Here is a 14,840-nt window from a genome sequence, read left to right as displayed (position 1 = left end):
CGTGATAGTCAAGCGGGGCAGAACCCAGGTTAAGAACCACTGACCTAGACATACAAGAAATTTGAGATACAAGGAAAATTCCGAGCAAATATTTGCCTTGAGATATGAGCATACGAGACAGCCCGGTGGCTGAGTCCGCAAGAGGCTGCTTATGATAACAGCGCAGTCTTTCTCGCCGCATCTCCCTCGCGTAAAGATATCTATGAGCATTGGGCATACAGGTTGCTTTTTTTTTTTTACTGGAGATAGCGTGACCGAGTCGATAATCAGCGAAAAAGCCACCGAAATGTTCATGGACTGAAAAAGACGCCAGCAAAACCTTTCAAAGCAAGTCGTGGCTGGTTCGATAATTTAAAAAAAAAATGGACAAAACAAACACCAGGGTTCTGACTCATGGAGAAGCAGGAAGTTCCGCCTTCGAAAGCCGCGGTGGAATGCATTAATATCTTTGCCTCTGTTATTTAAGTAAAATTTAAAGTTTATGTTATGTTACAAGCATGTCCGTCTCTCCTGTCCTTTCGCTCTCTCTCTCTCTCTCGTTTACTGAGTAATGTCACATTTTAGTATTGAAGATCATAATCACTAGATGGGTATTTGTTACTTTGTATGTAGGTCGGGAGACGGAACCAATGGAAAGATGTTTTCCATTGTAATATCCTGTTTTGGTGTTTTTTTTCAGAGGGTGGGAACGAATGAATTTGTATTTAGTTCATTTCTATGGGAAAAGTTGATTTGACATACGAGCTCGGTCCCGGAACGCATTAAGCTCGTATGTCAAGGTACAGTCTTCCCTCGATTATCGCGACTTCACTTATTGCGAATTCACTTCTTCGCCATGTCTGGTCTACATTAACCGCAATATTCGAGGGATTACTGTATCTAGTGGAGATGCAAATAAGCAACTAAATGTGACCTGAGAGTAGAGGTGTTTTCATGTTCTTCCCATTCATGTAGTTGGTCTTGCCTCTCATTTAAATACAGATGAATGAAGCGACAGTGTTTTTTTTCTCCTAGGCTGTTGTGCATACCCTTTTGTAGGGAGAAACAGCTTCTTTGCTCTACCTACCTAAGGCGTTAAAACATTGCAGCAATATATATGGTTTGCATTGAAAACATTCTGCCATTCCAAGATACTTTTTTATTTTATTATTTATTTATTTATTTTTTAAACAGACGTGCACTACTACTAAGCTCCTCTACTATTACACGGATAGCACTTTTTTGTCAGATCAAGTACTTAGATCCCTGGTACTGAATAATGATACTTTTAGCAATGGTACTAGTCTTTGTCTTGCATGAGTGATGAACTATTTAGTGGGACAATTATTATTTTATTTGTTTAAAGGTAAATAACATCAAAATAGCAAGTGTTTCCTGACAGTTGCCAAACAGTCGCCTTAAATTTACCCTGTCATTTCAGGCAGCAATATGGTTTCTCAATCCGACCGCTAAAGTGTACTATGTAAAAACAGTACCATATTTTGCTGTTTAATATAACCCCCCCCCCCCCCCCCCCCCCCCTAATATACCTGGGTATATTAAACGGCAGGGGTACATTAAATGGCGCACAAACGGTAAGATACGATCCACTAGGCACTCTTTATGCCGTGACGGGGTGCATCAACGTTTTGCAGACTAAAACTACTTACTGCTCAGGTTAAAACTACTTAGTGCTGAATAAAGTCTGACTTGGAATTTTAATGAACTTGAACTCAAGTATCTATAATTAAGCCCCCATGAACACCATACAAATCTTGTCAAAAAAGCTGAGTTGCTGAGGGATATATTAAATGGCGCACAAATGGGAGGCTCAAAAAAGCAAAAATCATTTAATAAAGCCGGGTATATTAAACGGCAAAATACGGTACATTCGAATCATAAGAAAACGTGAAGATATAGGAAGAGCAAGTATAATGCAATAGTGAGATAATCGGGACAAGCGGATAAAATATAAAATATATAGTGAATTTATTGAATCATAATATGGAAAGGAGAGTATTCAGCTATTACCTGAGAAGAGCAAGACGATGAAAATATCCTGACTGTGAGCAAGAAAACAAATGCTCTGCAACAAGCTGAGGGGAATTAGCAAATTAATATGGTAGTAGTTGTATTATTAGAAGCAAATATTATTGCTAATTTTGCTTGTGTTACATAGTGGAGGGTTTAAAGCTGGATGTAGGTCAGTGTGGATTATTAATATTGGCAGACAATTTTATGTTAAGATGTTGCAAAAAGCTTGTAATATCAAAAGAAAGATGTTAAAACAATAAACTCTTTACATTGTCTTTAGATTTATTTATTAGAGGGCAGCATTCAAAGCCATACAAATTGCCAAAAAATAAAAACAAAACAAAAATGCAAGAAGATTTCAGCTAAGAAATTGGTTTCTGACAACTATTAACTCAAAGACTCCACCCTCTCATTCCTTTTTTTACTGTGACATATCAATTTCCATTGCAAATTACCATAAAATAATTTTGTGCATGGTAAATCGATATCTGAATGCTTTGTCGTATCATAACTGCCTCACAAATCTGTTTTTGTACTTTGACAGGCGCGTGATTGCGTGCTGTGTGTCGTGTTTCTTGCGTTTTATATTTTAAAAGTAACATTCTAATGTAAGAAAATAAAAAGGAAAAATAATTATACTTTTGTTGCAAGTCGCTGTGGGGACTCTGTACAGGAGGTTTTGTTGGGGTGGACAAAGAATGAAAGAACCATTTGACATTTTGTTTTAAGATCACACTCGTACAGAAGCCTTATAAAACACATTATCCAGTCAGCTGGGGAGTGGGTGGTACTGCTTGGCCCGAGATGCTGTTTGCCAAAGAGATAAAAAAAAATATGGCTATTTATTTTAATAGGTTTCTTTACTGTGAGTTTGTGTGTGTGTATTTTGTTGACCTAACACTATTGATGAGTGCTTCATTGTGTTCAAAAGTAGTAAAAATAAGACCATAATAAAATGCTCCACAATTTTAGAGCATCTAATATTTGACCAAAAGCTAACATACCAATCTAGCCATTTACATGTGATGCACACCAGAATAAAATAAGTTTCTGAATTTTAGGTTTGCCTTGTCTATTACTTGGCTAGTATTTTTAGATTACATTTGAATACATAATCGCTATTTTGTGTGTGTGTCAGTTGTTAAAACTGTTCTTTCCTGGAGAAAAAGGATTTGTATTATATTTCTCTTGAGATACTTTTACTTCAATTTTATTCATGGCTCGTTTCTTTTCTAATCAGGCCCAAGAGTATTTGTATTCCTCAGTGGGACCATTAACAAAGAAACATAATCAGTCTTTTTCTCTAACACAACAGTAAATCTCATGCAAACAGCCACATCTCTTTTGTCTTGTTTCTTCCTTAAACATGCACAATAATAAACACTTGGTGCCAGGTGGGCCCTTCTGGATACTATAACATAAGAAAAAATCATCTATTCCAATGTCATTCAAACAAAACAAGGAGGTACTGGTAGTTGTCTTCATTCTCCATTCTTTTTAGGTCTATGACAAAAACTTTTCCTTTGAAAGTTAAAATTGGAACTCTACGATCTAACTCTGATTACAGTAAAGTCATATTGTGTTAAATTGTCGCTGTTCAAATACTGGACTATTCATAAAGATATAGTATACTATTAATTGAACAATTTAGATGAGGTGACAACTGGCAAATATACAAAGACTGTTTTGTATTATGTACTATCAGTGACTGATGGTGGCTTTATTGTATTCTCTTATCTGTGACTAATGATGTGTTGTTATGGAAATACTGAGTTATGATTTGTGAACATGATGCTCTTTCTCAATTCTGTTGCTTCTGGTTGATGAATGACACTAGGATGTCGATTTGTTTCACTTCTCCTTCAGCTACTTACTGTTTGAAATGAAATAGAAGAATAAAGCTAAACCATGCCCATGATGATCGTTTTACAATTTGCTGCACGAGTGCAATGGCTAGACCTTTACCTTAATGGGGACACGTGGCTCCATGGAGTGCCTGCTCACCCATATAATCAAATTGAAAGAATAGGAACATCTTTTGAATTTATTCATTTTCTTTCCTTCATTCATTTTCCGAACCGCTTTATCCTCATTGGGGCCATGGGGGGTGCTGGAGCCTATCCCAGCTGACTGGGCCAGAGGCGGGGGACACTGAATCGGTAGCCAGCCGATCGCAGGGCACAACAATACGGACAACCATGCACACTCACACCCATACTTAGGGGCAATTTAGAGTGTCAAATCAGCCTACCATGCATGCTTTTGGAATGTGGGAGGAAACCGTAGAACCTGGAGGAAACCCACGCAGGCCCGTGGAGAACATGCAAACTCCACACAGGTGGACTGACCTGGATTTGAAACAAGGACCCCAGGGCTGTGAGGCCGACGTGCTAACCACTCAGCCGGTGGGCCGCCTTTTGTATTTATCTATTCTTTAAAAAATATCTTACTGACACATTTCTCACGTTTTCAATTGTCAGTTTTCCAGTATACGAAGTATAGATTTTACAAGTATAGATTTTACAAGTGGAAATAAGTTTTATTGTGCTTTCAATTTTTGTACATTTCCTTTGTTCAACCTGTTCAATCTACAAAAGTTCACCTGCAGTTGCCAGATAACAGAAATTTCAGTTCGCATTGGAGTAGCACTTGCTTCACCACTATACTGTAAAGTGGCTATGCAATTAAAGGATTATTAATCCTGTGTGTACAATAATATGAAAAATATATACCTTTTCGTTTCACACATGACTTAGTGTGAATTATTTAAGACAAAAAAACAAAGAAATAAAAATGAAAGAGGAGACATTTGGAAGGTTATTTTTAAGAAAGACGTGGAGATAAATATTTCCATCACTAGTGTCTCCAACTGTGGTAACAATTTATTATTTCTGCATAATTCATGAAGACAGCATGTAAGCTGCTAGTGATGAAAGCCTCGTCAGTTGGCCTGCTGTGTTTTTACTCAAGCACACAAGCACATATGAACATACACAACAGGCTTGAGTGTGGGATGCCCTCTCACACATCCACTTTTGCAAGGAAATGAGTGTAACATAATTATAGGCCGAGGGTGAGTCATCATACCAATCAAATCTATTGAGACTGATACTCATCACTGCTGCCTATGAGGCCGCAGTACAATTAACATCTCATATAGAGAGGCTTTTAGAGAGAGCAGGAGGATATTTTCCAGTAGAATTTCATAACAACGAGAATGTTAAAGGTCACATGCAGACTTTGTTGGTCAGGTCCTCCGCCGAGGCATAGCATCTTGGAATACAGTAATGTGGAATGGATAGTGATAATGTGTCTGGCACTTTGGCTCAAAAAGGCTGAAAAGAAGGGTGCATTGAAGAGTGCATTTGGATCGAAAGAAGCTTTGGCGCAATGTTGTGACATACTGTAACTAGCCTTCAAATCCTGGCTTTCCAGGCTAGAAACCTTGAATTGGGACACAGCTCACAGACCACTAAGGTCCCTGCATTGACCCTCTACCTACTATTCCACAAAGGGCTTCAGTGGGTGGGGTTTTTGTTCCAACCCATCAAGAAGGCACCTTTTCACCAATCTGGTATCCTGCAAATGCAATGAGTGGATTGCAGTCAGGTGCTTCTTGTTTCTGCCGAAACCTCATTGGTTTAACTGTCTGTGCTGGATCGTTTGGAACAAAGTATTAGAGATTTCAGTGCTCGCTGACTGACTTGGCTCAATATGTAGGCCTTGTTTACCGATAGCAGCTCTTTCTCTGATGAGCACTCTTTCAATCCTTTCTTGGTCTGCTGATGTGTAATCTGGGATTACCAAACCATTTGTTGTTATGTCACCACCAGCATAAGGGACACCCTAGCAGTCACTTTATACTGGATATTCTTCAATGCACATTTACGAAGGAGGATTTTTGCTGTCAAATTACACCAAGTGAAATGATGCCTTCACTACTGTATGTAATTAATTGGATTTTTTTTATGGTATTTATCCAGTTTACGTTGTCTTTAGGGGAATGGGGGTTGGAGTAGTCAGATGAAATTTGGTTGATCAAATCTAGCTATCATTTTAATGAATGATGGCATGAATATCTTTCTCAAGAATAGTTAGATGTGGTCACCAGGGCAGGGAATTGAACCTTCGGGTTCAGGAACAACTACGCTTGCACTAATCTATGCCGTACTACAAAAAAGAAAGAAAAGAATAATGTCAAACAATGAAAGCAAAAATTAAAATGAATCAATTAGAACAGTGGTGTCAGACTCGGGTTGGTTCGTGGGCCGCGTTAACGTGAACTCGATTTCATGTGTGCCGGACCATTTTAGATATAATATTTAGATTTTTTTAATAAATGGATTAAAAGCCCCAAATATTCAGTTTTTTATAGATCTAAAACAATGTTTATTTTAGCTTTTTTTAAATATATTTTTAGATTTTACAAAATGATTTTTGAACTAAAAACAGAAAAAAATGATAAAAAAATTACAATTATTGATTTAAAAGGGGGAAAATCAGGAAATTTAACATACATCTATACTCTTCATTTTAATTGGATCCTAAAACAGAAAGTTGGCACTCATGATTTACTTACCCGGGCCACACAAAATGATGCGGCGGGCCAGATTTGGCCCCCGGGCCGCCACTTTGACACATGTGAATTAGAACAATTAAAAGTTTGAAAAATATGTATTTTGTACTGTAGCAACATTTTATTTGCAAAATGTACATCAGGCAGTACACTAAGCTAATCAAAAGATGCAGTAAATTGACCACCAATATGAAATTTAGGGATCCTGCAGCTTTAAGCCGGAGCAGACGGTCTAACAGCATTACAGAGAAATCCAGGTCAATCAGCACAGGCATATGATCATAATCACATTGTCATTGATTTCCGTCCTAGACATGGGGATAACATTAACAAAGGACTAGGCCTAAGTACAGTATATCAATTTTGGTGTGTGGCACCAACACTGCACTACATTAAGAGTCAAGAAAAATGTTTTTCATCCAGTATATGCACTTGTAAGGGTTAAGGGAAAACTACAGTGCCTTGCTCCATTTTCTTACCATCGTTGACTGTGTTTCCCTTGCCTATCGCTGGCAGAAACACACGTCTCTGGAGTGGCAGTTTTGACAGAGCTATACTCCAGCAACTGCTTTTTAACATGCACTACTAGAGTGGAACATGAACCTCTGGAAGTTTCCTGGGACCATTGGAAGTTTCCTGGGACAATGAATGGCTACAATCACCCAAGTGTTAAAATAATGAGTTTAGAATCCATCTGACGCAACAGAATAACATCTCTAAAGAAAAACACACATCTCTCTGGCTCCATTCGCTGCCTAAACTTGCTTGCTACTAAACTTGCTGCATTCCTCGTCAAACCGAGTTTTCTGTTTCCTACCAAAAATAAACAAGAACACATAAAATTGCTCACACTCAATTCTCTCAATTTACAGCTTGATGGTATGAAATCGTTGCAACCTCTGTTAGCAGTTGTATGCCACAAAGCAGTGTTTTTGCTTTTGCTAAAGTCTTGAAACTTGCACAAATACTATCTGCAACACATTTTAAATTCCATCACTGAGTGCACTAGTTAAGCTGAGTAAAATTAAAACATAGTACTCTGTCTTTGACTTTTCACTGTACTTATTGTGACTGAAAGTCAGTTCAACAATATTTATATGGATTAAAAGTAGAAGACAGATGGTTCTTCTACAGCAGTGAACTATGACCCCCATTAAGGAAACTCTAATCATATACTACTTCCTCTGTAGTGATGGCAACTGTTTCCAGGGCTTCCAATGGCAAATGTACAGGGTTTTTAGTCACTGAGAACAGAATGTTCTATTTAATTTTTCAGTAGAACATTACTTTCCAACTTTAGGGATCCTCACTCAGTAGCGTTCATATTCATTAAAATCCTTCTCACTGAATTAGTGGGGAAAACACAAATGGACCAAATGGAATTTTCGCTTGTGATGTTCAATTCTTACTTATTCAATGTTTTCTTTTTTAAATTTGTTTTTATTAGATCAGTAAGCAGCATTTGCAGACAGTCAAAGAGCGTTTTCAAGCTTTCCTCAATGGAGAAACGCAAATTGTAGCAGATGAGGCCTTCATCAATGCGGTCCAGAGTTATTATGAGGTGAGTGAGTGAGTGAGTATAGATTAGACATTACTGATCCCAACACAAATGTCGGTGACTGTCTTTTTTCCCCTTAGGCTCTTGTGGTCTCTAACCATCTTATTTTGATATTCCATTGAAGTCATTACTTGCTATAATTCAAAACACAAAGCAAGTAGCCTGGTGTTATCCCCAGGCTACGGCTGATAAATCTAAACGGAAGCAGAGCTGTAAACTGAGATGTGCCAGATATTGAGAAACACAAAAATAGAAAGATGAAAAAGCCAGAGCCAGATTTCAAAATCAAAACGACTCTGTTCTGTATCTGTCTGCTACCACAGGTCTTCCTGAAAAGTGACCGAGTGTCTCGAATGGTCCAGAGCGGGGGCTGCTCAGCCAGTGACTCTCGAGAAGTTTTTAAAAAGCATATTGAGAAGCGTGTGCGAAGTTTACCAGAAATTGATGGCTTGAGTAAAGAGACCGTGCTCAGCTCATGGATAGCCAAGTTTGACACCATCTACCGTGGTGAAGAGGACCCTAGAAAGCATCAACAGCGAATGACTGCCAGTGCTGCCTCTGAACTGATACTCAGCAAAGACCAGTTATATGAGATGTTTCAACAAATTTTAGGAATCAAGAAATTTGAGCACCAGCTCCTATATAATGCCTGCCAGGTAAGTCTACGTTGACCTTGCAGTATGTACAGTTATAACATATTTTGATGTTTTATCCCAAGGCAGGGGTCGGGAACCTTTTTGACTAAGACAATTCATATTTTCTAATTTTAATGGGTACCTTAGTTTTTAGTAATTGCACCACTTTTAAAGTGGAAAAAAAACTGAATACTTTTGACAACATTCTTATGCAGTTGCTAATCAATGAGAGTATGCATTTCAGAAGAGTCTAATACAAAAAAAAGAAGATTAAAGCAGCTCTAGACGTAGTTAGTATCTCATCTCTGTCACCAGCGGTTTCCATATTGTAGCTCACAAGTTAGCGGAAAGCCAGATTCACCCATCAAAAGAGCCACATGTGGCTCTCGAGCCATAGGTTCCCTACCCGTGTCCTAAGGGATCCTTCAGAAATCCTCATCCAATTTATGGCCAACATTTTGTATGTGCGGAATTGAGAAGTGCAATGTTTATTTTGCTGTAGTAAGACTAATGATGCTAATGGTGTGTATATTAGTCATGTTTAATTCCACAGAGCAATACACTCTAGCATCCAGAGACACCTCGAGTGGCATTCATCTGAGGTTGCTATGGCTACTGTACACAGAACATTTTCCTTTTCCATGCTAACATCACTAATCTGAAATAAGACTCTGATTGTTTGTCTTTAAATCAGTGGTTTACTGACTACTGATCCATAGAAACCTAATAGATTAAAGATGATATAAAGAGAGGGATTAGGGCAGATTGGTTACTAGATGGGTTGCTGATGACAGATAATGGTTTGAATGGGTCTCTGAGGAATGCTGGATTGAACAACCATATGAAATGCTGTTGTTTTTTTGCAATCATTATAAATATTTGGAAAGTAGTTAACCGTGAGGTGTGGTGCATATTATTTTATTATAATTTTTCTGTCAGTGCTGGATCGATTGGAACAAAAACGTGGTCCTTGAGACCTGGTTGACCACCCCTGTAGACAGTGTGTGAAATGAAGTCAGTATCCACAGAAGAAAAGAGTAGGAGTGAATAATTTTCTATTATTTACCAAAATGCATCTCATCTTGAACAAAATTCATGCTCAAGTTTTTCTTAGGTTGAAGAGAGTTCACCATTTCTATGAAACTCACTGACGTGCTGTACATTAGTATATGTTATATAACTTTGTCAGTCTTCTAAAATCCCAATGTATTCTTTCCATATTTTCCCCAGCTTGACAACCCAGATGAACAGGCAGCCCAGATTAGAAGGGAGTTGGATGGACGATTGCAAATGGCAGATCAGATCACCCGTGTAAGTATATAAAGGTGGATGTTATTCAGCTTGTAAAAGTGATTGACGATGAGGATGTTGATAGCATACTGTATACAATGTAATTGTAACACAATATTGTTTTTGTATTAAAGGAGACATTCGACACTTTTATGACAATTTATAGCAGTACTGCAGTGTTTCCGCTGCCAATGATTTAACAGTCTTAATGGACTGTCTGATATGATGCCATCAAAATAGGATAACAAACTACTTAACTAATTAAGGATTAAAAATGACCGGAGAATTCATTTCCCCTAAACTTAGTTAGGTTTGCCCTCTCAATTACCCTTGGGTATACGTCTTTTTAAAGAATCCATCTCAATTTATTTCATTTATTGTTCTAAAAATGCACCGCTTTTTTTTGCATTTGTTGTTATTCCCTGGACAAAATACAGCTGCTGTTGTTGTCCTGGATACACATTTTTTTAAATTGATTATAAGCCTAAATTGTCTCTAATTCCATTACTGTGAACAGCTAATCAATATGTTTACCTCCCGGATTCATTAGCTCGGCGGAAGATTCCCTCGTTTTTCCTCCAGCGAGATGGAGGCTATGTTCATTGAAGAGCTGCGGTCATCAGTCAACCTGCTGATGGCCAACCTGGAGAGCATGCCAGTCTCCAAAGGTGGAGAATTTAAATTGCAGAAACTGAAACGAGGTCACAACGCATCCATCATGGACATGGGACAGGAGGATGAGAACACTCTTTCCAAATCAGATGTGGTGCTTTCATTTACCTTGGAGGTTGGTGAAAAGTGATCACGATAATAATACAGAAGAAAGTATGGACTTCGAGAAGTACTTTAAATTGCGTTGAATGAGTTGCATGGAAAATGAATGAAAAGAGGTCTGTAAAGTGTCCCTTTTTCTGTTCCCATAAATTTACATTTGGTTAAAGGCTATCATTATAGCTGATCATTCTTGTTCTAATTGCACAACACCAAAATCTCATTGGGTGGGCACAAAATAACCTAAATTGCCTGTATTTTAATCTTACATGTATATAAAATGAAAAAAGAAAAGTAGTACTATTAATAGTGTTACTTTTTTGGAGTGTTTCATTTTTCTGTAGAGAACGGTTTATCCTAACAAAGCTTCCTTGTGATTTTAACTCGTTCCCCCAAAGTAATTACAAGACTGCACCTCTGGTATAATTATAGACGGTAATTACCTAGTATTTTCCAGCTATTTAGTTTTTTTTAATTGAAATCCTTTGTGGTGTTTAGATTTGTCTGGGTGATGTAACTATTCATGATGAAAACATCAGTATACACCCCCCGTTATAAATCAAGCAAGTCGGCATGAACACATTTTCCAAACTCACTTGTATTATGTCTTGATAATCGAAATAATTTTCTCCATTATAGTCATGTTTACATTTCAACACCAAACCATTAGCTCAAAGTTCAAATTGAATTGAACCAATTTACAATCTTAGTACCTCTCACAATGTCAAACAATGATTTTGTGTGTTTCAGGTGGTCATCATGGAGGTGCAGGGTCTTAAATCTTTGGCTCCTAACAGAATCGTGTACTGCACTATGGAGGTCGAGGGTGGGCACAAACTACAGACAGACCAGGCTGAAGCATCTAAACCCAAGCAAGTCTACCATACATACACTCACCCTCATATGAATTTATTATAACAAAAGTGATGATTGATTAATTTAACCTGCTCTCATCCCGGGCAGCATGAACAAATATAATATCATTGTCAAGTGCTCAGGCTTCTAGCTGGGAGGGCAGCCAGGTAACATCTGCAGATCTTACCAGATGGCAAAACCTGTGGTTATTCTAGACACACCACAGCAGAATTTCTGCATGGTAGAAATGATATAGGCAGTGGATGTTTTCCCCACTGTCCTTTAACATTGATAGTGTAAGAACAAACATTTCTACAAATCCTGCCCGATTATGTATTTCTCTTCAATTTAGTGGTTCTCCTTCACATATAAAGCTTTTTTTTTCAGAAATAGAAAACAGTTTAAATGAATAATCCCGGTGAAGCAATTCAATTTAATAAATTCACCTTTAACTGCTGAGCTCTCTGCCTAATCAAGATAAAAACACGTAATAAGCTGCCTTTCAGTGTCCCAAGTGCAAAAACCTTTGGAGGTGCAATAGCCCCAAGTTAAAAACACATACTGTATTGAAAGAACAAGATAGGGTACAGGGGTTCATTCAATTATATATGCCGTCCAAAATCAATCAAGAGATTAACCCCACATTAATGGCCTAAAAATGGATAGAATGAAAATATTTATGTAACACTGCCACCTTGTGACGAACAGTTGGATGCTATGATAATTTTTACAGTATGTATGGCCTGTACTGGTGTGAATGGGTCTATTTATAACTACAGCAGGGGGAAAATGTTAGACTGAAATATTGACTGGTGTGCTGACCTAAAGATTTACCACTGTCTAGTTGGGGGACCCAAGGGGACTTCACAACGACACAGCCCTTACCTGCTGTCAAAGTCAAGCTTTTTACTGAAAGCACCGGAGTATTGGCCCTGGAAGATAAAGAACTTGGAAGGGTAAAGTCTTACCAGTCTAACAAGCATCATACATACAAACATTTTGGATTGCATTGATTCCAAGTGTTGTCCTGTAATATTTACAGGTTGTGCTCCATCCAACTCCCAACAGTCCTAAGCAGTCTGAGCTGCACAAAATGTCAGTTTCTAAAGGCTGTCCAGACAGTGACCTTAGAATCAGGTTGGCCATTCGCATGGATAAACCCCAGAACATGAAGCATTGTGGGTAAGTCCTGTGTGAGACTTTTTGTTGCATTCTCCAGGTACTCCGGTTTCCTCCCACATTCCAAAAGCAATGCTCTTCCAAATTGTCCTAATGTGTCAGTCAGTGTGTACATGAAAGTTGGTGTGTCTAAATGTCCCTGCAATTGGCTGGGAACCTGTTTGGGTGTGCCCCTCCTCTTGCCCATTGTTAGGTAGGATAGGATGAAATGAATGCCATACTCCCGTCATTGATGATTTAAATGCTGAAAGTTTTGTTTTAATTATGAAGCCAAACATTTGGAGCACTCCCTTATTTTTGCATCAAGCGCTCCAGCACGAATCAGTGCTGCATATGCTGTATACAATTCTTACAATTATCAAGGTGCTATGAAAAAAGTCTCAATAAGACTTGGTGGACGAAAAAAAAGATCTATCAGTGTTTGAGGAACTCACATCAACAGTTATAGGAGAATGGCGACGTCCAGTGGACAATATCTTCATCTCACACACACACGCGCACAACATATTGGCAACTGAAAGAGCATTTATCTCTAGATTCCATTTTTTTCTGATTTTCGTTCATTCATTTCCATGCCGTTTCTCCTACACCTATACTACACACTTGTCTGTACTATAACTATTTTAGTCTTGCATACATGATTTACTTTTGACCCTTGAGGGGGGGGGGGAGTATTTTCTTTATAAAAAGCACTCTTCTTAACATTGTACATACAATTCATTATGTACTGTGAAGCCCCATGTGTACCTTTTACCATCCCAATGTTAGATTATGTTTTCTTTGAGAGGTGGCAGTCAAGCTTAATAAAAAAGATGCCCTCTTTGCCACATCCTGCCATGTCACTGATGCATAAGCTACACCAAACAAACCAGCCTCTTTTGAAGCACCTCGCAGACACTGTTTTATTTAGGCCGACAAGCAGAAACGGCTTAAAGAAGGACCAGGGGGAAAGGCAGAAGGAGCACCCTCATCAGAGTTTCTCACAGCTAGCCTGTGAGCGGCATTGAACTGGGGTCCTCAACCTCAGATGTTCTTTTAGAATCCCTCTGACTTCTCTGTTTATTTTTCAAATGATTATTCTTTTATTATTGTGCTTGTGCATTGTCGTTATTTTAAAATATGTTGTTGTTTGTTGTGACAGGATGCTGATCCTATACCAACTTTCACATTATATACTCACTCGTTGATTAAATTCTATTATTTTTATTCTTAATTATTTTATAATTGTTATTCTTTTCATTAAATTCCATGGTATAGTGTGTGGTTGTAATAACCCACTTCTGCCAGGCGATGTCCTAGTGGATTACAATTGAGTCGATTTAGTTCTCCAACCTCTTTGCGGGTCCATTTGTGATTGTTACAAAACATCAACACTGACTTTTGCAGGGGGTAAACTCTTTCATGCGTTAAAAAGAAAACAACAGAATCCCCGCACCCAACACATACACACAAATCACACTTATCATTAAATGTCATTTTTGTTGATTTTAATTTGTTGTTTTTACCCACACAGGTACTTATGGACCATTGGTAAAAATGTATGGAAACGATGGAAGAAACGATTCTTTGTTCTAGTTCAGGTACGAGCCTTTTTCCCCCTCTTCTCTCTCGCTAACAGCACAGGAACTGTATAACAATCAATACTGAGCATAAATAAAGTGTTTTTAATATACAGTAATCCCTAAAATATCACGGTTAATGTAGACCAGACATGGCCGCGATAAACGAAAAAACATGAATTAGGTGCATCCCCATTATAACTACCACAATAATGTTTTCGGAAGTAGAATTATCAGAAAGTGTGTATTTATTAAATATTGCATCTATACTCATGCAAGACTGTAACGTATTAATATCTAAATATAATGTATATTTTTAAAAACGTAACTGCTTTAAATATTGTACTCAGTGAAAATAGCTCCTCTCCGCTTGATATAAATAAATTTAAAAAATAAATAAACAG

At 37.9% G+C, this 14,840-nt stretch overlaps 1 protein-coding gene across 1 annotated transcript in view; it reads left to right on the top strand.

Annotated features, from left to right (window-relative positions):
* LOC144075496 (calcium-dependent secretion activator 1-like) overlaps window positions 1–14,840 on the top strand; it is a 55,328-nt gene that overhangs the window by 1,265 nt on the left and 39,223 nt on the right. The window contains exons 2-9 of the mRNA XM_077602563.1: window positions 8,037–8,150; window positions 8,471–8,803; window positions 10,013–10,093; window positions 10,623–10,859; window positions 11,594–11,715; window positions 12,543–12,654; window positions 12,741–12,880; window positions 14,391–14,457. Coding sequence (XP_077458689.1) covers window positions 8,037–8,150; window positions 8,471–8,803; window positions 10,013–10,093; window positions 10,623–10,859; window positions 11,594–11,715; window positions 12,543–12,654; window positions 12,741–12,880; window positions 14,391–14,457 — 1,206 coding nt within the window. The remainder of the gene's footprint in view (window positions 1–8,036; window positions 8,151–8,470; window positions 8,804–10,012; window positions 10,094–10,622; window positions 10,860–11,593; window positions 11,716–12,542; window positions 12,655–12,740; window positions 12,881–14,390; window positions 14,458–14,840) is intronic.

The sequence above is a fragment of the Stigmatopora argus genome, chromosome 6, assembly GCF_051989625.1.
Source record: "Stigmatopora argus isolate UIUO_Sarg chromosome 6, RoL_Sarg_1.0, whole genome shotgun sequence".
NCBI lineage: Eukaryota > Metazoa > Chordata > Actinopteri > Syngnathiformes > Syngnathidae > Stigmatopora > Stigmatopora argus.
Note: the sequence above shows the minus strand (reverse complement) of the source record. Positions and strands in the feature narration are given on the sequence as shown.